We start from the raw sequence: 25,733 nt of genomic DNA, 5'->3' as shown, positions 1-25,733 counted from the left end.
ATTCTGAGATTCTCATAGGAGAACTTATGCTAAGGAGCAGCCTTGGGGTAGGGGAATGAAAGGTAACAAGCCTGCAGCCTCCAATGGCATGTGTCTAGTGTTTTGGTTGACCATTTCCTTCACTCTTTTTGAAATACACCATTGTTGTTTCTTTCCCCCTTGTATCGCATTTGAGCTTTTGACTATTCTCAGCCTCCTCTACTTTACTGAATTATGTGAGTTTGGTTTCATTTTGCCACTGTTTCAATTGCTAGGCAGATCTTTCTTGCATACTTGGGTGGTGTTGCCTTCTTCTACAGTAATTGTGACCAACTTGCCAACTATCACCTGTTTTTGATTCAAATTATTTTTTGTGAACTGTTTGTTTATTGGAAAGGAAACATGTTTGAAAACTATTGCACTTGCTTGCTCTGCACATAATCAAAATATCTGAGCAGCATCCAGTAGTGCATTAAGCAATGTGACTGACATCTGTCATGTACCTTGTCCTGTGATCTCCCTGTAGAGAGAAACTTACACAGCGAAGGTATTTATTTTGGTAGGATTCACACAGGTATATATACATACCTGTTGCTATGTGTTTATGCTACAGAATATAAGGTCTACAAAACGCAGTTCCAGACAGTGACCAGAGCTTTGCGCTGGCCCTTAGTTCCTGCAGGAGTTCATGTCACAGTGTTCAGCTCTTCTGCTGAATGCTCATCTTCTCACAGAAACAAGCCTTTCTAGTAGCTTACATCGCATATGCTGAAGAACCAAAGTCACTGGCCTTAACATTTGTATGAAAACTTTGTCAATCTTTAGGTATGCTGGCTGTAGGTATTAAAAGTAAGGAGTCAAACTTTGAATGTAGCTGAGTATTCTATAGAAAGCTGGGAGAAAGATCAGAGGATAATCTGGTGTGTTAGCAATGGCCCATGTTGCTGGGATGTTACGTAGCGTTCTGTACTAGAGGTCTCTGAACACTGGAATTTTTGCAGATATGTTGTACTGTTGGTTGAAAAATCTTTCCAAAAGTGCCTGACTGACTTAGCTAACGTGGATGATGCCTCTCTGCTGTGCTTGTTGTTTTATTCTTGTGTGAGGCACCGGCAGTCCAGACTGATGAAGCACCCTCATCGTTTTGGATAGTTCCTTGGAACAGAATTTGGCAGCTTCTGTTGAGGGTTGTAAAACAGTTCTCTTGATGTAGAGCATAGCCTTAGCATAAGATTGAATGAACTCTTCAGTTTGGTCTAGATTGCTTTAGCATTTGTGTTTTGATTTTGGCATGTGCTTTTCATCTGATATAGTGTCAGAAAATCAAGAACTGTGTAGGTATTTGGGAGAAAAATGTTGTTCTGGAACCAGCATCTCAAATGTCAAGACTGAAATATAGTTGCAAGTATTCAACAGGAACCCAGCTCTTCATCCTGTGGGCAGAATGCTGTAATTAAAAAGTCCTGGAGTTCTGCAGTGTAAGAGGTTTTCGTTGTTGGAACAGTGTTGTGAATTTGGTTTCTTGCTCAAAAGTCAGAATAGTTCTGCACTTTCTTTTTAGGATGATGATTTGTCAAGGATGGCAGAGATGGTATAAAGGAACATAAAGACATTGTAATTGAAATTTAAGATTGTTCTTAAGGTTTAGTCAATTGGAAGATGTGAAGAAAAGAACTCAGTATATCTAGGTGAAGAGAGATAAATAACATCTATAAAAATATTGATAAAATAATTACTATGTTAATATGATGTGGGCACTTAACATATAGTTCAGTGTGTGTCTCTTTCCTGGTTTGTAGCATCTACAAGGAATGGGTGTTTTCTTCTGTGTGCCAAATGTGCTGGGGTGTCTGGCACATACAGGGCACTACTGTTACTTAAATACTCTTGTGTAGTTACATTTATAAAATATATATAATTTAGAGTAAAAAAGGCATGTTTCTCTGGGAAAGCTCTGGCTGTTCTCATGGCATGGGACAGAGAGATGTTTTTTGCTTCCACTAGTTAGTTTAATAGAGATTATGTCTTTTCAAACAGATACTTCTGTCACTCACAAACTTATTAAATGTCTTTATTAAGTGTAAATACTTATTAGTGAAGTTTTATTTCACTTTATTGATTTATTTTGTTTCTGACTCCTATTAAGCCCTTATCTTTGTTATCAGTATTCTTCACATTGTGGGTGTTGCAGATTTCATACCCATATCAATTCATAGCACTTTCACCCTCTGTACTGAAAGAAGTAAAATCTGCATTTGTTCTGCCTTTGTCACCTTTGTAAATAGTTTAAAGTACAGGAAACACTACAGGGTGCAGCCTTGGGGTTCTGCAACAGAGACACATTTCAGTTGTGGCTGGTTCCTGTGCTGGGCCACAAAGTTTTCATGGAAGGAAAAGCTGCTTGCCCTCAGCACCAACAGTCAGTCACAGGTTACTCTTTTGTCCTCATTAAAAGTGCAAGTTTTTTGTCATAGGCTGAAATGTTGAGAAATAACTAAATGGAAATATTTTTTCATGATACATATTTGCAATGTGGTTTCTTGTTTTCAGAAAGCCTTGTAATTCTCTTTGAGCTATAACTTCTTAGCACACAAGTAAATTTCAGTTAGCATAAATTCTAAATTCTTCCCTTTTCTGATATTTTCACATAACGTTTTCAAGCTTTAGTTTCTTCAGACTTCAGCTTCTTAGCATTTTGCAGTGTAGGCATTTTCAAGGAGTTAAAAAAACAACCAGCAAATCCACAACACTTCATTAGACTCATAAGAAATCCTTGCAAAAAAAATTGCATCCACCTGACATTTTTACTGAGAACATACCAAAACAAATAGGCTGTTTGAATTAACTTTTTTTTGGACTCAAAACTCAGAACAAACTTTCTAACAGATGTGCTTATAACCAAAGCAAGGACTATTTTAAGCTTAGATACACAAGTGTTTAGACACCTAACTCCTCTGGCAACAAGTGGCAGTTACGTTCTAAATACTTCCGTGGAACTGGGCCAGCAGTATAGTAATGGGTTATAGTTAGCATTGGAAAGCCTGGAATTTTAAATCCCTTCCTTTCTTTTCTCAGCCCTTAGATCTGTAACTGCTAGGAGGCACTATTTATTGTATACTATGTGCCTTAAAACCAACAGGTGGCAACAGAAAAGGCATTCCATTTCTCTCACTGTGAATTCTGTGCATGAACAGTGAAATCAGATTTTTTTTTTTTCTTGTAATTCATTCTTAATTTTGATACATGCAGCCCTTCAGAAATTCAAAACGGAGTCGACTCTTCTGTGAAGATGATGACAGACAAATAAACACAAGGTCACCCAAAAGAAATCAGAAGGTTGCGATGGTTGCACAGGTACCTACATGTATGCAGATATTTTTACCAAAAAGAGGAACAAGCCTTTCTGTGTTAGCTGAAAATTAGAATACATTTGCTTTTCAAGTTGCATTATCAGTTTATGCATATTCTTGTGAGGAAAGCTGTTGCTAGGAGTAAGCCACAATTCAAAACAGATTTATATTTTTCTTCCTTACAACTGGGTCCTCAGTTTTTTTATGGGAGTACCCATTCTTTTTGATCCTGGATATAAGCATACAGACCTAGAAAGGATTCCAGACTAGCTGCCCATCTTGCCCCTGCAAACAGTTTTATCCTGTAGTCTGCATGAATTTATTCAGCTTCAGTTAAAAACTGACTAGGTTTCTAGCACTGACTACATCATTTAGAAGGCTGCTACAGAACTTAATGTATTCCAACAGTTAGGAATTTGCTCTAGATATGCAGCCTAAATGTATTCATGGACATCTATACCGTCTTGATCCTGTAATGATAATGTCTTCCCGTCCAAACAACTTTTTTTTCTATTCCTGTGCTTGACTGTCTACTCCTTGATATAGCATGAAAGAGCAGCTGTAATTTCTCATAGCCTTTATTTGCTATGTTAGACAGGCCAACATCTCTTAGTCTCAAAGAACTGGCTCTTTAGTACCTTTGTCATCCAAATCGCTTCTCTGTACTATCACCCTGTGAGCCTGAATTTGCCACTCTGAAGTACTATTTGAATCCTGGTCTGTCTTGCTTTCTGAACTGTACTGTGTAGTGTTGAATGGGGAAGACATAGCAGTTGCCATTTTCCTGGGTCTGTTTTGTCAGAGATGAGGACCATGACATTTCTCTCTATTTGTTACCATGATTTCGTAAGAGTAGAAAGGCCTGGATTATTAATGTTGTAAGTCCGGTTGGTTTGTACTTAAATGCCTGAATCAGGAGGTCCAGCGACTGCTAGCCAAATATTTGTGGGGGACTGCAGCTGCCACAGCTCACAGATCTTGCTGGACTGTGTTTCCTGGGGTTCCAGTAGGGAAGAAGTGAACTTGTAACTGGAAGGTAGTGGTAGTGCACAGGAGGAGCCAGGAAGGTGCCTGCCTTATGCTTTATCCTATTATTGCTGCTGCTAAAGATCAAAATATGTTTGAGCATTTGGGGAAGGATAACAACTGATTATGGCACAGGGACCCAGTTAACTAATATTTTCAAAAATCTGTTCTTTTGCAAGCAAGTTTTTCTTTCAGTCAGTTAAGAAAGCCATCTCTGCAACAAAATTATTGAATTATTTTTCCGTGGTCTTTTTAGACACAGGTCTCTGTATTATGCATGCAACCTAAGACAACATATTTTCTGCAGTTTATAAAATAGCTTTCAAATGTAGTTAAAACTTGATTGCTTATGTCCATGCCTAGTTAATCTTGCAGTTTTCTAAAAAGCAGACACTCTGCTCAAAGCTTTGGCTGTGTTACATTCCTGTGCTAGCTTCATCCTTGGTTTAACAAGTTAGCAAGAGTAGAAGCACTAGTGCAAGTGAGGCAGTCGGTGTCACTGGCATCTGAGCCACAACATCACGTATGCTCACCTGAGACGTTGCTCAATGGTGCCTCAAACTTTTGAAGACTGTGTGTACTTCAATGCCTTGCTATTGTTACCTATAATGTAGTTTTAGTGTTGAAAAACATTTCTGTTAGAAGACCTTTGTATAAAGATCATTTGTTGTATCAATCCTGCTAAAATTTGCTATCTGTTATGTTTGATTGCATTGCTGATATAACACAATAAGGATTATTATAGGTGTCCAACAAAAAAATTGTCATGAAACAGTATGTGCAATTAAAAAGTAACAATTATTAATGTGCAAACTTCTATCAAGAAAATATATTTTAATTATTTGACCATTGAAGAATGTTAGACTGTTTAACTGTTTCCTCTGTTTTACTACATAGAAGTTTAATACAACAATGCCAACACCAGACAAGAAAGTATCACAGAAGATTGGTTTACGGCTTCGTAACCTGCTCAAACTTCCCAAAGCTCACAAGTGGTGCATATACGAATGGTTCTATTCAAATATAGATAAGTATGTTTGTTTTATACCATTATCTCTTATTAGTATAGAAACAAGTAGTTTTCTGAAATTGAGCTGCAAATTTCCATATATTGGTCAGATTCTCCAAAAGTTATTCTTAAATTATTAGTTATTGTAAATTATTTCATTGGTTTGTTACTTGTGGTTTTGTGTTTTATGAGTAACCTACTTGGGTAGTTTTCCATGGAAATCCTTCCTTCATGGAAATAATTCTCTTTTTAACACTTCTGCCTCTACCAGATACGAGACTTTATTCATAATGTTTTTAGCATCTTAAGCGTGAAGTTATCAGAACACTTAGACTTTTTTTAACCCTTCGATCAGTGTTACACAGGGAGGCGGGGAAGGGGACTGCTTCATCATAAAGTGCTGCTTCCCTAAAAGGTGTAAATGTTGATTTTGGGGTATTTGTTCCCCATCACTCTGTTCTTATTGTGATCACTAACAGAGCTCCGGGTTGTGGCTATTTAGCTGTTGTCTAGATATCAGAGTACTTTTTGAGCCTCCTAGACTGTTTCTGCAATTTGTGCCTCAGTGTCTTTGGCGCTTGTTTTCTTAACACCACTAGCAAGGTTGTGTGAATTCTTTAAAAGAACTATTTTAATTTAGTCTCTAATAATGAAAAACTAGAAATTCTGAAAAGTAAAAATCAGTATTGATGAATGGAATCTTAAAATCTACACTGACTAATATATGAAACACAAGTATTTATTATTCTAAAGAATGGCTTCACAGTTAACAACATTCTTTTCCAGAATTTATTCATAACAGAATAATTACTGGTTTTCCCTCCTATTTTAATCACGATTGCTGTGGCTGTTTTTCTTAAGTGAGACGGCAGTCATAGCAACAGAAAAACATTTCAGGTTATGTTCATCACAAGTAGAAAAATGACATGTCCATTTTCAATAGTTTTAAATTTGTCATCTGTAGCATTTAATTCCTTTGAAAGTAGTCTTTACATGCCTTCCCCTTCTTATTTGGAGAGAAAAAAAACCCAAACAAAACACCACACCAAACAAAAACCCTACTTATTCCTAGTAGTAACTTTAATACGTGACATTTATAATTTTGATTTTTACAACAGTCAAAGAGCTTTTAGTTTATTCTCAAATAATTGTCTGTGGAACTTTAAGTCTATCAGGAGACTAGAGTTTGAGTTTAGCGGGTAATTCTGACAACCTCTTTGATAGTTATGCATGTATACTTGTAAGACTAGAAAGATATACCCATATTAAGATATTATAACCTAGTTTGCTGAGAAACTACATATCTTTGGAAGAAAAACTTTAATGTATCTTGTTTTGAGTGATATGATCTAGACTCAATGAGAAGCTTAAAGTTTAAAGCATAGACTCAACTGTCAACTGGCAAAATATGGCTCTCTGTACAAATCTCAAAATATTTTAATTGAATTATCTCATTTGAAATTGAAATCATCAATTTAAATGCCATGTCTACCATAAGTGTTTGAAATGTTTTAATCTCTACAATTGTCATCTATGGTTATTAGATTATTGAAGCTGTTTCAGTTGGATTCTTGCTATGCTGCTGCAGAGAACTGTTTTCTGTAAAATCCCATTGACTTCCGACACGCAGAGACTTCTGAAGAGCTACTTACTGCTACAGTGATCGTAGACCCTCAGAACCAGATGCAGCTGTAGTTTGCTTACACCATTTCCAAGAGCTTTCAGTCTGGTGGATGCTGTAGATTTACGCTTTGCCTGCTTAGGGACACGTCATAGTAAAAACAGTCAAATACAGATTCTGTTTCTCAAAAAAACCCAAAACCCACAGTTGCTCTTTACACAGATATCTTACATTAGCAACAATAAAACTGGATAATACAAAACTCTCCTATACACTTCCTTGTCTGTTTCCTGAGCCTCATTGATCCCTCTTTGTGGTTTCCTTTTCACTTCATGCCACAGCTGCAGATCCTTCTGCTGCAAAAATATTCTCTTCCATTCTTGCCTGAGTCTCCTTATCTCCATGCACCTCTCCTCTCTCCCGCCACCTCATGCTCACTTGAAAGCGGTGTTGCTTCCAAGATCCTCTTTGTTCCATGCTTGGGGATATTCCCCTCAAAACCCCAGTGCCCTGCAGAGAGTGGAGAAAAGTGGCTTCATCTAGGATGCAGTTATTCTTTTGTTCTCACCAGGTGAGATCTATTTCAGTTGCACTTACTCTTTAATGATTAACCTGCCATTAGATGGTCATATCCATTGCTGCTCCCTTGTCTCTTCAGCCCAAGAAGGATATGGTACTACAAAGAAAAAGGCACTCATAAAACGTAGAGATACAGACAGGTCATAGCATCAAAGAGAAATTCATAAGTTGTGTGGGTAGGTTCTCTGAACTGTCATTTCTATTATACTGATCCTCTGCTTCACCATGAAGTCATGGTATGCCATAATAAAAGTCTCACCTGTATAGCTGTAGGGAATGACAAGTTGGCTCAATTTCCTGTGTTTTGGAAGCCTCTATTGAGAATCTAGGTTATAATTGAATAAATTTATGAAAAAGGCACTGTCTTTCTCAGTATCACATTGTCCCTCCCTTTATTCTCAGTACCTCCCTATATCTTTATGGTTTTCTTCAGTGTGTTGCAATATCTTCATGACACTGCGCTGGCTTTGCTGAAGTTTCATTTGGTGCCTTTATATACATCATAAAGCAGGATTAAATCATATGTAGTAACAAAAAAAGAGGAACATTTTTAAACATCAGTGATACTGAGGCTTAAATAGAACAATATTCCTGGAAGTGTTCTGTCTTTGTTTTCAGTTGAATTTATTTCAAGTTGAATTTGTCCTTTGAATAGGAGTGTCTTGTTTATATGACTAATTTATACTTTTCATTTTCAATGTATTTCTTATGATAGATGTTTTTTTGAATCTCGTGACAAAAGTTTACTGAGTGTAGTTAACAGAGAACCAACTATGTTTCAACAGACCACTATTTGAAGGAGATAATGACTTCTGTATATGCCTGAAAGAATCCTTTCCAACTTTGAAAACCAGAAAATTGACAAGAGTAGAATGGGGGAAAATCAGACGATTAATGGGAAAACCACGGAGGTAATTTTTTCTTTTTTTTTTTTCAACTAATAACTGCGTGTATAACTACTGGAATTGTTGCTTCTAAAATAATTTTGCATGCAGGTAGTAAAGCAAAATAATAACTGAGAGTAGAAAAACATTTTATTGAAAAGGTGTTCCCTGAGCATGCACCCCACTACCCACACACCCTGTTCTGTATATATATATATATATATATATATACACACACACTAAAGCAGTGAATCCATTTGATAGATCATTGTAATAAGTCAGATTACGTTTTGTCCGATGGACGCTGTTTCATCTTCTTTACCTGTAAGCAACTTCACATAACTAAAGCTAGTCCGAAGGCAGCAGAGCCTCCTTAAAATAGTTCCTTTAATACATGGGTTCATATCATAGCTTTTAGTTTTTCTACCATTAGGCTTTCTGCAAAGAAGAAATCTGTGCATTTGAAGGTTAAATCATCATTTATTCATTTGACTTTTGCCAAAAGTGCATACCACTGTAAAAGATCAGATGCCTCATTCAGCAGTATGTTGGACCTCTGATATTTTTTTCTGAAGGGGTGAGTGGTGTTAGTTGGGTTGGGTTGTGGTTTTTTGGTTTTTGTTTTTTTAATTAAGCTACTATATAGGTAGTTTTTTTAAAAAGAGAGATTCATGCTGAAGGATCCACAGCTCTAAATGGGCAGGAAGTTGTTTTATCTGAATTCTGAAGTACAAGTGTTTGGCTGGATATAAAGCCTGGTTTGTTAACCAGAAGTTTATGGTGTCTTACTTTTTATCAACCTAAGATAAGCATTCCTATTTGCTTTTCATTTCTTTAATAATAATAATTTTAAAAATTGTACTTTTTCTAGATCTTCAGAGTGGTCCTTGGGCTCAGTTCTAAAATATTATTAATTATTCTAAATCATTTGAATGTTTTTTGAAGATAATTCTCATCTACCTCTAGAGCAAAGCTTTTCGACATTACTATTCTGTTAGAAATTTCTGCTGTCTGTCCTCATCATATGCAAGTAAGCCAAATACCATGTCAATACAGATATTCTCCCCATGAGGGAGGAGAAAAAAATAAGAGATTTTGCATCCACAGTGTTTATGGCAGAGGATAAAATTGTCTCTGTGTGAGAGCTGTGCACGTGGTTATCATCTTTTTTGTTTGTTTGTTTTAAATATATTGTAATATTTTCTTATGTTTGCTGCTACTTTAAATGTCCTATCACACCATAAACAGTGTGGTTGATTGGCACAACAGTATCCTTCATGGGAACCTGCAAAGCTTGTAAGATTCCAGTAGACTGTGAGGAAAGATATGCTCCAAGGAAAGGAAGAGGTAATAGTTAGTCTTGTGTACTCTGCATAAACTTCATTGGGGTTGTGAAATAGTGATTGATATGAATTAAGCTCAGATTTGCTTATCCTGCCACTGTATGATTCCTCTGCTAGTTCAAATTCTCGTGCCCAAGGTAGAAAGTGAAAATGTTCAACCTCTTTAAAAACCTCTATAGAAAAATAATGAGGTTGCAATGTGACCTGTATTATAGTTTTCATCTTCATTTTTTCACACAGATGGCCTGAAGATGGGATAATCTTTATTAAATATATTTGGGGGGCATGGGGTTGGAGATTTCCTGGAACAGAAACCAGAAATATATTGCAAATACTTTCTACCTTCATGACCTACAGCATTGGGAACAAAGACTTCTTAAGGACATCTGAGCTAGTAGTAACAGAGTAGTTGCTGTTGTAGGGACCTTCAAGGTCAGTAGTTAGTATATTAGCATCTGAATTTGTATTTGTAAGAGTAGGAGTCAAAGAACATCAGTGTCTGATGTTCTGATGCAAGGCCCTGGACATGACCAGGACTAATATTAAAGTTTATATTACCTTTTTTTTCTTGTCTTGCTGTGATTAGTCACATTCTTCTCCTCAATTAAATTAAAAAGCTTTGACCTGCATTTCGCTACTTCATATTCACAGCACACGGCAAGCATTATTTCACACTTGTTCCTCCTCAGTAGCAAATATGAAGCAAATAGCATCTTTAAATGAGAATATCCAAATTAGTTTTGCATAAGTCTCCCAGACACTGTCTGTCTCTCTCTGCCATATCCCTTTCCAGATATTTTGATTTCCTAATGAGGATCATTAGGCAATACACCACTCCAGGTAAATATATTCTGCTGTGCAGTGGTAAACTGAGTGGGACATGCACCTACAGTCGCTCAATCTACAGTACAGTGTCTAGACTAGGCGTGGTAATAAAAGGCAACTGACATGTGCACATAAAGAGATGTGAAACTGCTGATCAGCATGAAACAAAGTGGCTTCAGCACCCTGGCAGCCTAATTCTTAATGATCTTCTCATACACTAATTCTTAATGATCTTCTCATACACATTGTAAGAAAGAGAAATTTTACAGAATGGCGAAATGGCTTTGTGGAGCTGAGGGGATATACAGAAGAAAACAGAAGAATGTTTTGGCATATAATAAAAGAGTAGTAGAAGTAGACTTTGAAATTGGAGATGACTCTGCAATACTGAGTGAGAGAGAAATAAATGAGCACAGTCTTGAAGGGATTTAAAACAGAAAGTTGTTCGCAGTATAGAAGGAGGAACCAGTGGAGAGATTGTCAGTATCTTCTAAAATAACCTCATAAAAGAGGACTTTTTATTGATCAGTAATCAATATATAACAGTATGAATTCAACAGAAAATGTTTAAATTGCATTTGACTGCAGTAAAGCAATTAGCAAAGGTAGTAAATTATTTGATAAATAACTGCTGCTGCAATTAAGCAGACCTACAATAGCATCTCTACTCCTTTTTTTAAATTACTTCTTTCATTGACGTAGGAATGATAGAACTTTTTTTTTAACAAGGAACAAGATGTAGGATTGAGTCCTTAACATCTTCATGCTTTCAGTATCTTCGTTATATATCATGCCTATCCAGTAGGTTAAAAGTGGAAATGAATAAAACCAACTAAGGGCCTTGGGAGTCTTTCATCTTTTAAATGACATTTTAAGACACCACCACCCCCAAAAATGGAGGAGGGGGCTGCTAGAGATTATCTGATTTTACTCAATAGCCCAAGTTCAAACAAATTTGTACTTTTGCTATGATCAGTCTTGGAACAATTCATCTGCAGAACAGAGATTTTGTGGCTGAGTGTTGCTTGTATCTGTGCAGAGTACAAAGAGACAGAGAGGTGTTCTTTTATGTTCTGAGTCTGGTGCCCTTTCATATTAAGTTAGTTTAATTGAGCTATAAGCACACGTGAAAGGGATCTACTATGTATGAGGAAGGGATGGCAGCCGGGGACCTCACGAAAGTCTTCCTGAGGCTCATTGAGCTGGTACTCGGAGTAGAGTGAATGTGAGACCTGCTTTAGCTTTGTTGTGATGCCAGGTAGATCCCTATAAGCAGGAAAAGTCCTAAAAAGTTGTACTGTCTTGGTATACTAATGCAAACAGTTAGCATTCCTGAGTATTATTTGAAAATAAACTGTTATTTTAGGAGTGATAATTTTGGGGACTAAGACTGTCGAAATCCATTTGCTGAAATCCTTCTCTTGAACGCTTCATCTCAAGCTTTTTTCATTTTTTCCTTAATGAGTTGTAAATGATGCCTATTTATTTGATATTTCTTATATGTATGTTTTCAGTGCTGAATTGAAGTCTAGTTTTACCTAATTGTGTTCCAGGTGTTCCTCTGCATTCTTTGAGGAAGAAAGATCAGCATTAAAACAGAAACGGCAGAAAATAAGGCTTTTGCAGCAGCGGAAAGTTGCAGATATTTCACAGTTCAAAGATCTTCCAGAAGAAATTCCATTACCACTGGTAATAGGAACAAAAGTTACAGGTGATTTCTTAAACAAAAAAATAGCCGAATGTTTTGTAAATATTTTAGTAAACCATAATATAATTAATGTACATAGTTAAAGTAAATTTAAAACATAAAAACTGCTATGTTTTTATTCTTAGCTCATTGAGAAGGTGCTTGTAAGGATTAGCTAGTATTTATAAAACACTGACAGTTCTGAGGTACAAACCCAGTATGGTTTATTATTTCTGCTGTTCAAATTGTAGAATTTTTGTTTGTTTCTTTTTTTAAGTCTAGTATATTTAAAATCCTGGAGAGAGAGAGATGCTTAAATGCAAAGAGCTAAGTGCTGTCAGAAAGTCTGAGATCTAACCTAATATGAAATGCAGAGCGTTATTTTTTCCATTAAAATAAAAGTATCTGTTATGAAACAGATATACAATTGATATTGGAGTGTAGTTGGACATACATACTGAATGTGCCATCGCTTTACTGAAAAAACATATAACTGCAGAAGAAATATTGTTAAAAACATTCCACAAGTTTTTGTCTAATTTTATAAAAATGTGAATTCCTCAGTCCTGTCTGTTTGTGGTCCAGATGCTTGTCAGTTAAGCACAGTATCTCCCACTCAAACCACTGCTGTTCGTGGCTTTTTGCATTCTTCAGCATCAGTGCTCTTAATTTGTGCTGAGGAGCAGGTATGCACAGCACTGCGTCTCCTCGCTCTCCTGGAGCTGTAGCTTTGAGCTGCATTCTTCATTGTCTTTTGCTAAATATGCAGCCATCAGTGGAAGTGATAGAAGAGAAATTGTGTGCAAAGTCATCCAGAAGTTGACTTTTGCCTGCAAAATCTATTTGGAAGACATTTGGTGTTAAATAGTGTTTTATTTAGACACAAGTGTAGTGCTAAGGATTAGATTTGGGAAATATTGAATTGCAAAGATAAATTTGACAAAAATGTGTGTGGTATTTCTGTTGCATGCTATTCCTTTTCTGAGTTAATATTTTTTTCCCTTAGTGTCTTTTTAATCTATATAAAAATTAACTTGCAAAAGATAATTAAGTCTATTTTTCTCATTGATATCAGAACATTATAATATTTGCTTTGGTTTTTGTTTTGTTTTGTTTTTTTTAAAGCACGTTTGCGAGGTGTCCATGATGGGCTATTCACTGGGCAGATAGACGCTGTAGACACTCTTAATGCTACGTACAGAGTGACTTTTGACAGGGCAGGGCTTGGAACACACACAATCCCAGATTATGAAGTTCTTGTAAGTATTAATGACACATTCTTAAAGTAGCTGTAATTTGAAAAAAAATCTACAATTATGTCCTTTAATCAAAAAGAAGATAATTCAAAATATTACATCCAGATGGTATTGTCATAAAGTAGAAACAAGCATAAGAGATGCATGGGAAATTCCAGGGGAATGAGCTTTTAGTGTTTATGGTTTTATAGAACAGGGTAACCCTCTATGAGAAAAACATAATGGCTCAAGCTGGAATAATTTACTAGACCTACTGTTATAGGTTATTGTAATAGCTTGAGTTTAATATCAAGAAACATAACAAATAGTGTAAGATCCCAAAGAAAATTTTGCTGTGGGATCCTGTCAGGATTTGCATGAAATGTTCAAGAAAACCTGGCCCTTTATAATTTGCCAAAGTCTGGAAAGGCTTCTGGTAGGCACAAGCAAGTATTATGAGTTGATTTGACCTCATTTTGAAACTTTTTATGCTAATGAAACTGCCTGTGGGGATGTTGCTTTGGTCAAACAATTTGGGGTTATTTCCTAGCTCATAGACTTTTGTACCAACTTAGGAGCTCTAGGAAATGTTCCTGCCAAACAGTCTGACCTAGACTGCAAGCTTTTCAGAGGACCTCACGTTATTTTGTATCTTCTGTAATGCTGAATCTACTAAGGGCCCATAATTTGTCTTAAGAACTAATCTCTATCATGATCCAAGTTTGGAGCCTCTGCTGAACTACTGTTCAGTCAGGATTTATGTGCAACTTGCCACTAGAATTTTTGGAAATATTCTTACAGGTTTTATTTCACATGATGCCATAACACTTGGAAAACTCCAGCAATGGAATATGATTTTGAAGCTCCTGCTAGCCCAAAATCAAAACATTATTCTTTTAATGTTGTTGGGCTTGGGGCATGTCTAGTCAAGATTCCAGAAATGTATTATGTATTGAAACAGGTGTATTAATTCCAACAGGTTGCGTTAATTAATCTGACCACTGAAGTATATCCTTTCTTTTTGTGTCCAACAGAGTAATGAGCCTCATGAAACCATGCCCATCGCTGCCTTTGGACAGAAGCAACGGCCTTCAAGGTTCTTTATGACCCCTCCCCGATTGCCTTATACACCTTCGCTCCAGTCTCCAATTACAGTAAGTTAATTTTCATGTAATATTAATCCTGGCTTGTATCAAGAATAGTGTGGCCAGCAGGACTAGGGCAGTGATCGTCCCACTGTACTCAGCACTGGTGAGGTCCCATCTAAAATTCTGTGGTTCTGTGTTGAAGCTGTTGCCTTAAACAGTTTTTAAGATTAATTTTCTGAGGTTATTCAGCAAGATAAGAATTTTAGCAAATCCCTCTAAAAATAAGCTATTACATTAAGTGTTCTTTCTTGTATAGGATAGTGATCCTTTATTAGGACAATCTTCGTGGAAAAGCAAAATTTCAGGCACAGATAGTGAAACACTAGGCGGCTTCCCAGTAGAATTCCTCATTCAAGTGGTAAGTGTTAACTGCAACTCTTAATTTTGTGTATTGTCCTTTTGTGTTTATTCTGCCAGCTCTTCTGCAGTTAGATGACCTTCTGTTGATTTATGACAGATATGGTGATACCCAAATTAACTTTTGAAAAGATGTTAGTAATATTTGTTTTAATTCCCCTCTGTCCCCTCTTAATTTTCTCACTTGTCCATAAGCTTTGAAATATGCTGCTCTTCAGACTGCAGAAGGGGCTTATGTCTCCAGAAGTGTGCCTTATTTTTCCCAACTCTACCACTGGTCTAAAAAAATACATTATTTCTACCTGCGAACTTTGTACTGTGCTAAGTCTTTTTTATTTAAAATATATTTGCATTGTGCAAAGAACATTTGTCCATGTCCATTATCATATATTGTATAATATTTGTGTTATGTCCTACCCTCTCGGAGAAGAAAAGCATCACTCTTTTCCCTGAAAGCAAACATACATGGTGTAAATTTAAAAAACAACAACAAACAAACTAAAACCCAAACAACCTGGTTTTGTATACCAGTTCAGAAGAGCAGAGACAAGTAATGTTGGGAAGCTGAGATCCATTGGATGTCAAAACTCATCAAAGCAAGTTACCCTTCAGGATGATGGAAAAAAGTAATTGCTCATATTGGCTTAGCTTAAGATCTGTGATTGAGTTCTTTAACAATGAAAGTTGTTTTGAACATGCTAAAGGAGAATTCTCTTTCAAATGTTAAGAATGGAGAAAAAACGTTGCTAAAAGCTTCTTAAATTTTAAAGTGTATGTAATTGGTCAGAAGAATCAAGTTGTGTTTCTAGTTCACATGAGACACTAATATTTTGGCCATTCGACAGAATTAATTTTATTTGACAGAATGATCTATCTTTTTTTTTAGAGGAAACTTATCATATTAAGCTAATTTTGAAAAAGGTGGCTTGGCATCTAGATTAGCTAAGAAAATTTAAGTAGTGGTCATTGCTGTAAGATTAATTATGTTAAAAAAAGGAATACACAACAGATACACTTTAGCAGCATAAACAAAGACTGTATCTGCAGCAAGCCTACTTGAGTCACTGGGTATCATCAATGAAACTGGGTAGCTAAGGTGTATCAAGCTTTACAACTATTAAGTGCATTCAGTTGATCTGTCCATGATATTGGTTTAGTATTTTATACCTGAAAATGTGTGATTTCTCAATTGCGTTTGGTGGTATGTTATTACTTAGAAGGAAATCTGAGTTTTAAAAGTATAGGCCGCTAGCTTGTATTACAGATGTTGTCATTTTACAAAGGTACTGCATTAATAGGTGTTTTTGCTTGAATATTGTCAAAAGATTTTGAACAAAATCAAGCCACAGATTTTTGGCATTTGTTTATGTGAGCATCCTAATACTTTATTCAGGTTTTCAATAAAGAATTGTGAGTTTTAACATTTATTAAAGGATCATGCATTATTTTTAACTGTAGCATTTTAAACATTTTAAGTATCAACTTTTTTTATTGGAAGTTTAAGGATGGTACTGAAATTTAGTGTTAGGAAGTACGTGGGACTGGTGAATACTGTTTTATTAATGCTTTCACTAGTCCAGAGGTAATTTTGTGTTAGAGTTTATACACTGATACAGTAAAAAAGTCAAAGCCCTCAAAATGATCAAAGTCTGATTCAAAAAAAACTTTATGGAGAACTATTGCCAGGCAATTATTTATGAAACCATGAATAAACAATTTCATGGGAATCTTGATTTTGGATGAAACAGAAAAAATGCAGCGCACGTTGAATAAGGTTTCAGCCCAGCCCCTTTGTTTTCTCTTATGGGTTCTGAAATTAATTTGGAACTGCTAAGCTATTCCCTGACAGAACAAAAGGAAGCGTAGCCAAAATCATGTGCAGACGCTGACAGATAAATGTTAGGGATATTCTCTTTAGGTATAACTTGCAGTTGTAAGCAAACATTTGGACTTGTGACAACTATTTTAGTCACAGTTCTACACTGATGAGTCTTAGTTTTTCTAGCCATTATATTAATATCTAAGTGTTTACATTTTGCCATCAGAGACTGCTATTCTTGCTGGTTTTTACTGTGGACAAATATATGCATATTAGGAGAAGAATGTCTCAAGAATTAACATTGTGATATTAAGAATGAAGTCAACAAGAAACAAGTAATAAATTGGGTTTTTTAAGTTTTTCATGCTTACATGCTCTGCGTAATGTATCCTTACATATTTTGTAGGCTATATTGCAGTTCAAAATCAATAGATTACATTCTAGTCATTATGAAAATTTGGAGCATGCTTTTTCCAGCACTCAGTTACAGCTTCCCCCCACACACCTTCTCCTCTTTTTGGGAAAAAAAATAGATTGGGAAGGAAACAATCCAAGAGAAAACAGCTTGTTTGCAGGGTTACTGCATGTCCAGTAGAGGGAGCAGGTTAATGCAGCACGTTCAGAAAAGTGAATTGATGTTTCAGGGATTGCTGTGGGGAAAGGGGTGATCTTCTCAACCTCAATGCATGAGGAAAAATCTAAAAATGGATACTGGGGTTTTGACAGCTTTGTGCTTATGAAAATTTTGAAAATATCCCCTAGTAAGTAATTACACACTTCAATTTGAAATGCTTATGTTCTTATAAATATTCTTTTGACTAAAAATGAAATCTAAATGTACTGGTTGGGCTGTTCCTTCATCTCTTTTAACGTGGAAAAGCATTGTACTAAAACCTCACTTCCAGTTTAATGAGAACTATAAACTGTAACAGTAAAGAGGGTGAGTTATGCTGAAAATAGAGCTGTTAAGAAAGAATTTTGCAAGGAAAATAGGGCTGAAGTGAGTTAAAGCATTCACTGATGATACCAGCAAATGAAAATGGAAGTCTATTCCATAAAATGTACCAATGAGAGAAAGTTGGTAGACGTCACAAATACAGTAATAGATCAGAGTTTCTTGTAGAAAGAATCAGATTACCCTGATCACTGGATTGAACTTGGGAATAGGATGAATATGATCTAAAATCCAATCTTGTGAACTGAGGAAGTAGGACCCTGCAATCCTCAAATATGTCTGAACATCCAAGTAGAAGTTAAACACCAAATACCTTGCAAGTTTTGGGGACAAATAATATATTCTGCATTAAGGACTTAGAAGTGGGCAGTTGCCAGATGGTGACAACAGCAGAGCCTGAAGAGTAACATTTTGGCAGCAATGGGAGATGGTGCTCTCCTCCCTCACAGGTGTTTTTTGCCAACATGAGCATTTGTGTGGTGTGTTATAAACCAGATCAGAGAGATAATCCAGCTTGCAAGTAACAACTTTAAAACTTTTTTTCCCTTGGCTTTTCTGAATTTATTATTTTTCGTTATCAGTTCCCTGATTGGGTTCTGCGTGTATTAATAGCTGCAAAAATGCAAGTGCTGGCTCAGTGTGGACATTGGGGGCAGCACCAGGACAGAATGAGCAGCTAGAACTGGAAGAGCAATAACCTATGCGGTATTGCCTCTGTGCATCTGACCAGGGCTTGCCAACCATTCATAAGATCCATCTGGCAAAGTATTTGTGGTAGAAAGAAGTATCAATGCCATTGTACAGGCCTGATTTACAGGCCTGTCATTTGCAGTAGTTACAGGCTTCCTGTTGTTCGCATTCAGGAAAGATGACAGTGAATGGGGAAAAAGAAAAAATATATATATATGTATATGTGTGTGTGTGTGTATAAATATATATATATATATATTTATATACAGAAAGGGCCACAAAAGTTTAGGAGATCAAGAGCCTTTTATGGGAGACTGGAAGTGCTTGGGTTGTGATTAGTGTGGTGAAAGGAGGGTCAAGAAGCAGTGCTCTACTATTGATGATAAACAGGCATAAATACAAGGAGGAAGAGCTTATATTTAGTTGAAAAACAGCTTTGGCAAAATGACATGGCCAGCAGGTCGAGGGAGGTGATTCTGCCCTTCTGCTCCGCTCTGGTGAGACCCCACCTGGAGTCCTGTGTCCAGCTCTGGAGCCCTCAGCACAGCAAAGACATGGACCTGTTGGAGAGGGGCCAGAGGAGCCACAGAAATGATCAGAGGGCTGGAACAGCTCTGCTGTGGGGACAGGCTGAGAGAGTTGGGGTTGTTCAGCCTGGAGAAGAGAAGGCTCCAGGGAGACCTTATTATGGCCTTTTGGTACTTAAAAGGAGCCTGTAAGAAAAATGGGGACAGACCTTTTAGAAGGTTGTGTTATGACAGGACAAGGGGTGACAGTTTTAAACTAGAAGAGGGGAGATTCAGGTTAGACATGAGAAAGAAATATTTTACAATTAGAGTAGTAAAGCATTGGAACAAGTTGCCCAGAGAAGTGGTAGATGCCCCATCCCTGGAGACATCTTAGGCCAGGCTGGACGGGGCTCTGAGCAACCTAACTGGTTGAGAATGTCCCTGCTCATTAGAGGGATGTTGGACTAGATGAGCTTTGAAGTTCCCTTCCAACTCAAATTATTCCATGATTCTTATGGTTCTATGATTCTAAATTGGTACAAAGTGAACAAGAATGCATTTAACATGGAAAGTCCATGAAGATTCATAATTGGCCGAAAGAGGGTCTGGAACAATTTTCCGTTAGGATTTGTGAGAGCAGGAAACATGGCTCCTTTAAGACTGCACTTGAAAATCAAAAAAGGAGATTGTATATAAGCAGAGGTATGTTGAAGTAGGAGTTCCTATCTCTCCCAGTGCCATGTTCCACTACTAGAATGCAGTTAACCCCTTTGCAATTTATAAAACCTGAATTCTTGGCTCTATTTCCATCAGTAATAAAATTGTTGCTAGCTGTAGTGGAGCTAGGATTTCTCTTGGGGCCCTAGAGAGGATGAACAGTTTTAGGAGTGATGTGTGTGTTGAGAGCTCTCCCAGTGATTTCCACTTCAGCCTGCAAGGTCCCAGTGGCAGCAAACACAAGGTAATTCCAATTGCAAAAGAGGCAAGTGGAAGGCCTAGAGATGATCTATTTAAAATAGATCCGATCTCTACACCAGGTTTTACTGCAGGAGTGTACACAAAGGGCTGGTGCTCAGTTGAGGGCTCAGTGGGAACAGGCTGAGAGCTGTGTGAGAAGAAGGTATGGTAAGGTGATTGATATTAATTATTGTACAGGATGATAACACCCTCTGCTTTCCTTCAGGCTACCAAAAAAAAAAAAAAGATTATTTTTGATTCTTCAGCCTCTAGCTGGCCATAAATTATATTAGTCTTCCTATAAGGGATATTGGCTGATGGATTTTAGCATTCTCCAATCCAGGGCACTTGAAAATGCTTTAAAAATCTCTGTAATATCCATTGTTTAATCAAATTTTATTTCTGCATATTGATGAACAACTGAGAAATGTGTTTTTAAATTATGAAATAAACATGTTTTATTATCTTGAATTCCTATGGCATTTTAAAACAGGTTAAAGATCTTTTTATTCTAAAAATAGTTCCTTTGTTTTAGACCAGGTTATCGAAAATCCTTATGATCAAGAAGGAACACATCAAACAATTGAGAGAGATGAATACAGAAGCAGAAAAGCTGGTGAGAATGTTCTCTTTTCCGTTCTTAAAACAGGATGTGTTTTAACAGCTAATGCGAAGAGGTACTATTAAAACTAGAGTCTAAATAAGCTATTTTATTGCTTTCTATAACGTGAAATTTGTTAATTATTTTTTGAAGACAAGTCAGAGAGGTCAGTTGTTTCAAATATGATTCTCCTTTGGAAGCATTATGCTTTGGAAACCGATTAGTGTTAACAACAGAATAACCTATGTCAGTTGACACATAAAGGAAGAAAATACTGTGTACTTTGAGAATCTCAGGTACAAGTTTATATGGTAAGACATTAATCATAATTTTATTTTGCGGATGGTAGGTACTTATTTAGCTTCCTCGCTAAAACAATAACTCACTTCAGAGATTTTTTTATATAAAACTCTGAGTGCCCTTGACTGGGATTTAAAATTACAATACCAGAGCAGCTACAACATAATTAGCAGCAGCAGAATAGTTTTTCTTGCTAGGCTTTATCTAATCATCAGTCAGTAAATCAAAATGATAAGAGTGCCTCTTCTACCTCCCATGGCTATCAATCAACGTGAAAGTGGAACGCTATCAGTCTCAACCTTCCGCTAGCATCCATTCAGACAGTCTCTACAGTGTACATGCAGAAGGCTAAAGGTTTGTGGAGAGGAAGAGGAATCCTTTTTATATCTTGAAACCAAAAATGCAATTTTTTTTTTCATGTAAAATATTTGAATGTTGAAGGATTTATTTTATTGTGGTAAGATTTCCCTCCTTGTCCCTTCAGCAATCATGCACATGTACACTCTGTTACTCTGCTTCCTACTACCCCATCCTTATGTCTGTAGTTTTCTTTTGTGCTGTGATGCTGCTCTCCAAAACCTTGTTATCATTTCAGTTACTACATTTTTTTATCTGTGCATCAACTGTTTTGTCTTGTAGTTTTGCGTATTAATAACTAAAATTGATGCAAAAGAAGCAAGACTAAAACATACCATTGCGACATGTAATTCTGATACTGAAAAATCATCAAATCTTCTTAAACTAAAAAACTTTGTTTTTACTGAGTGTCATGGTTTAACCCCAAATGGCAACTAAGTACCACGCAGCCACTCATTCGTTACCCCCCCCCCACCCCCCTGTGAGATTGGAGACAATTGGAAGGGTAAAAGCAAGAAAACTCATGGCTTGAGATAAAGACAGTTTAATAGATAAAGCAAAAGCTGTACATGCAAGCAGAGCAAAACAAAGAATTTATTCACCACTGCCCATGGACAGGCAGGTGTTCACCATTACCAACACTGTTTCCAGCACAAATCCGAAACATGGCCCTGCACTACTAGCTGCTATGAAGAAAATTAACTCTCCACCAGCCAAAACCAGCTCACTAAGATATTAGTACGTCTGCATAGGTAAGGAAATCCATAGGAGTGACAGTCGCCTTCCTCTGACAAGAATCCAGATAACGTGTCACTCAGCTACTACATAATAAATTATCTGTATTGTGAAATAAGAGTATCAAGGAAAATAACAAAATCGAAAGAGCAAAAAGCAACAGGGAAGAACAGAATCCAGAAATAAGCATTAAATTTTATATATTTTAGCTCAGCTGTAGCCTAGGTAAGGACTTTGAGATACTTTTGAAATTCTTCCCTTGTACTATTTCCATGTAAACCAGCAATCATAAAGCAACCTCTGTTACTATTCAAGACTGTTCTGATAAAAATAGAGGATGTAATACCTTTCTGTTAGGCCATATTCTTAGACCATCTTCTAATCCTCTTTGTCTCTTGGCAATCCAATCTACATTTGTGTCACTGAGTATATCCTGTTTCTCCTGTAAAATGTGTTTCCTTTTAACAAGCATCTGTTTCAGGCACCAATCCACTTGAACATCAGTAACATACCTGAACATGAATGAAATAGAATCCTATGAGTTCGTTCATGTATAGTTTAGTTGTCAGACTTTGATAGTAATTCATACAACTGTGATTTGATAATTGTTAGAATAACACCACTGCTTGGTTTAAAGCAATCCTTTTATGGAAGCTTTCTTTAAATGACTGATCCAATATAGAAATAAACAAAACTGACCAAAATCAGAACTGGTACTGAATGTGGCCCACTATTATCTGGCAATAATAATAAATTTACATGAGGCAGGGGATGCCTTCAGAGAAGCTATTAATACATACAACTGCACATTTTCTATTTGATTTTTCTGAAAGGACTGCTTATTAATAGTTAAGCATCTTGACATCTCTGCTAGTCGTGGTTACTGGCTATAAACAAATTATCTTGTACATAAAACAGTGGATGCTTTTCTGATACCCATTTGGATAAACAAATTGCAATAAAAAGGATGGCTACTCCATTTTTTCACTTGACCTGTGATAAAGACACGGTATAGAGGTGATGCTGGTCATTCCAAAGAAGCATGCAGATGCTCAGTGGCAGAGATGTCACCTGCTTCCATCTCCTAAAAGCCATCCATCTTTTGTCTGCCAGTTCTGCTGTTTGTCAGTGTTCCCAGATCTCGACTGGCTCCTGGGGCAGAAATAGTGCTGGTGCTGAAAGTATTTCTTTTGTTGTCACTAACACCTTACCTTAGCCTTTCCTTTCCTTTGAGAAAGTTAAAACTGAACTGTTAACTGAAACCTCGATCATGAGTTTTTGACCTCGATCCTCCTGGTTGAAGGCTCTTGACTTTGCAATTTGCTTCATCTTCTGGTGTAAAATCTGTGGCTACAAGTCTGATTGTATAAGGTACCTCTATCTCAGACTTGTGACTGAGAAGCTGTGGCAATCCATTGTACTTACCTTGCAAGAGCCCATTTGTAAATTTTACCATATATTGTATATTTTGTTTCCATTTCATAACTATCACCCAGTGTCAAGACAGACTGTGAAAACAGTGCAAGAATAGTATTCATTTTTTTGTGGAAAACTCTGCTTACCCTAAATTTTTCTATTACCAAATATAAGCTCTAGTAACGTTCTTTTTTGGCAGAGCTGTTAGTTATAACAGAAGGTATGTAGCATTGTGTCACCTGCAGGTGACCACTAACTTACTAGACAACTGTGTCCCCCATCCTGCAGCGCATATGGTCGTGGCCATGTTGTCCTACACTGTTCTACTGACAGGACAGTTTTCTGTTGGTACACTGGAGAGAAGCCATACCCAACCACTGGAGAAACAAGCAGGTCGGACCACAGTGGTCATGTGTAGTGTTTACCACCACAGATTATAGTAGCACTTTATGAAGAGAATAAGAAGCATGGTAGTTACTGCACAGTTGTCACTTGGAGTTCTAAATAGGAATACTAGGTTTGAATGTTGGCATTTTTCTGTTAAACACTGGGATTTCAGATATCTCGGTATTATTTCCAAGTGAAAATTCCTTTTGATGAGTTCAAAAGATATTTAGGTCAAGTATTGCATTAACTTTTATGTGCTTTGTCTTTTCCACAGAAATCCTATTCTATGCCAATAGGCATTGAGTTTCAGAGAAGATACGCAACTATCGTCCTAGATCTAGAACAACTAAACAAAGACTTAAATAAGGTTTTGCATAAAGTTCAACAGTATTGTTATGAGGTAAGATTTTGATGGAGTCTGTATGTACTTGTTTAGTTTTGCTTAACCAAAGTACAAAAAAAAAAAAATTCCTGGGAATAGGGCATAGGTGGGAGTCACTTTGAAATCAAACTAGCAGCAGCTTCTCTTTCTGTCGCTGCCTTTGTCTGTCTGTCTCTGTTTCTTTTACCAGAACGCAGACACTTCTACTGATGCCAGTGGTCAGTTTTGAAACGTGCATGTACACAATTGAAGTAAAAATACTGTGTGTTACATACTCGTGAACTCTCTGTGAAATTGTTTGTCACTTTGCACGTATACCAAATGCAGAGGAGATCTCCATTCATTTGTTTATCTTTATTGTGTCTGTCAGCTTGCTCCTGACCAGGGCCTCCAGCCTGCAGACCAGCCCACAGATCTGAGGCGTAGGTGTGAAGAGGAAGCTCAGGAGATCGTCAGGCAAGCAAATACTTCAACAACGGGACAGCTTTGTGTTGAAAGTGAAAATTTAACTGACCTTATCTCTAGGCTTACAGCAATATTACTGCAGATTAAGGTAAAATGTTTGCAAAAAATACAGTTTCATAAAATAGATAGTATTAAGGCTCCGTCAGCTTCTTTGTGCCAAACTGTAAGAACATTTTTGTTTTCTTCTCCCACAGTGTCTAGCAGAAGGAGGTGACCTGAATTCATTTGAATTTAAATCACTAACAGATTCATTAAATGACATTAAGAATTCAATAGACTCCTCAAATATCAGGTATTACTTTTTGAATATTTAATTCTTAATTACTCATTTTGTGCCAGCAAGCAATTTTTATGGTATTTTAGAGGTCAACATTGATTATAATCAAGGGTTTTAATCTGGTAACTTTTACTTATAGGAATGATCCCATTTAAAGGGGGGCTTCTTAAAGGGAGTGTGAAATTAGCAGTTTTCTGTTTGAACCCATCAGTGAAATAACTTGATTTTTAAAAAAGTGCTAAATTGATGCAGCAACAGCTGCACTATCTTGCTCTTCAGTCATTTATGACAACTAATAAGTTATTTTAGAACATTTTCAGACTTTGAAATCCCACTAGTAAATGTATTCTAAGTTCTTTAAACCACAGAACAGTAAAATTTCAGTGTTCTTTTTGTATAGTTACTCAACATCTTGCCTGTAGATATAAAAAGGTGGTATATGAGACAATTACATATATTTTAACCAAGAAACAAAAGAACAGCCGTATTGTGCCAGATCAAAGGCCCACTTGATCTAAATGGGTACTTTTTCCCCAGTTGTCACAAGCAGGTGCCTGAGGAAGCATTATAAAAATAGCAAGAATGTAGTGATACTTGTCTGGAGTGCGCTGCCCCCTCCAGCAACTTGTGACCGGGATTTTTTTAATAATTATAATGTTGCTAAATTATACAATTTAGAAAATTCACCTAAATGCTAAGTATTTCCTTATCCTCCATGCTTGAATTGCTACATAATAGTGAGAGGCTACACACATGATTTTTTTTTTTGACAAAGATAGCAGGATGACCTTTTGATTTAAAAATAACTATTAAGAAATGCTGTTTTGTGGCATTTTTCAT

The 25,733-nt window shown here is 36.7% G+C and overlaps 1 protein-coding gene across 2 annotated transcripts in view; it reads left to right on the top strand.

The window, feature by feature from the left end:
* Positions 1-25,733, top strand: part of LIN9 (lin-9 DREAM MuvB core complex component) — a gene marked incomplete at its 5' end in the record, with an annotated part of 39,938 nt that overhangs the window by 12,417 nt on the left and 1,788 nt on the right. Inside the window, 11 exons of one of the 2 annotated variants that reach the window (XM_080341706.1) lie at positions 3,229-3,333; positions 5,253-5,386; positions 8,350-8,475; positions 12,170-12,327; positions 13,429-13,562; positions 14,573-14,692; positions 14,943-15,044; positions 20,509-20,589; positions 24,044-24,169; positions 24,522-24,704; positions 24,811-24,908. In XM_080341706.1, coding sequence (XP_080197832.1) covers positions 3,229-3,333; positions 5,253-5,386; positions 8,350-8,475; positions 12,170-12,327; positions 13,429-13,562; positions 14,573-14,692; positions 14,943-15,044; positions 20,509-20,589; positions 24,044-24,169; positions 24,522-24,704; positions 24,811-24,908 — 1,367 coding nt within the window. The remainder of the gene's footprint in view (positions 1-3,228; positions 3,334-5,252; positions 5,387-8,349; positions 8,476-12,169; positions 12,328-13,428; positions 13,563-14,572; positions 14,693-14,942; positions 15,045-20,508; positions 20,590-24,043; positions 24,170-24,521; positions 24,705-24,810; positions 24,909-25,733) is intronic. The other variant, XM_080341707.1, reaches the window with a different exon arrangement.

Source organism: Nesoenas mayeri (genome assembly GCF_963082525.1).
Source record: "Nesoenas mayeri genome assembly, chromosome: 3".
In the NCBI taxonomy this organism is placed as follows: domain Eukaryota; kingdom Metazoa; phylum Chordata; class Aves; order Columbiformes; family Columbidae; genus Nesoenas; species Nesoenas mayeri.
Note: the sequence above shows the minus strand (reverse complement) of the source record. Positions and strands in the feature narration are given on the sequence as shown.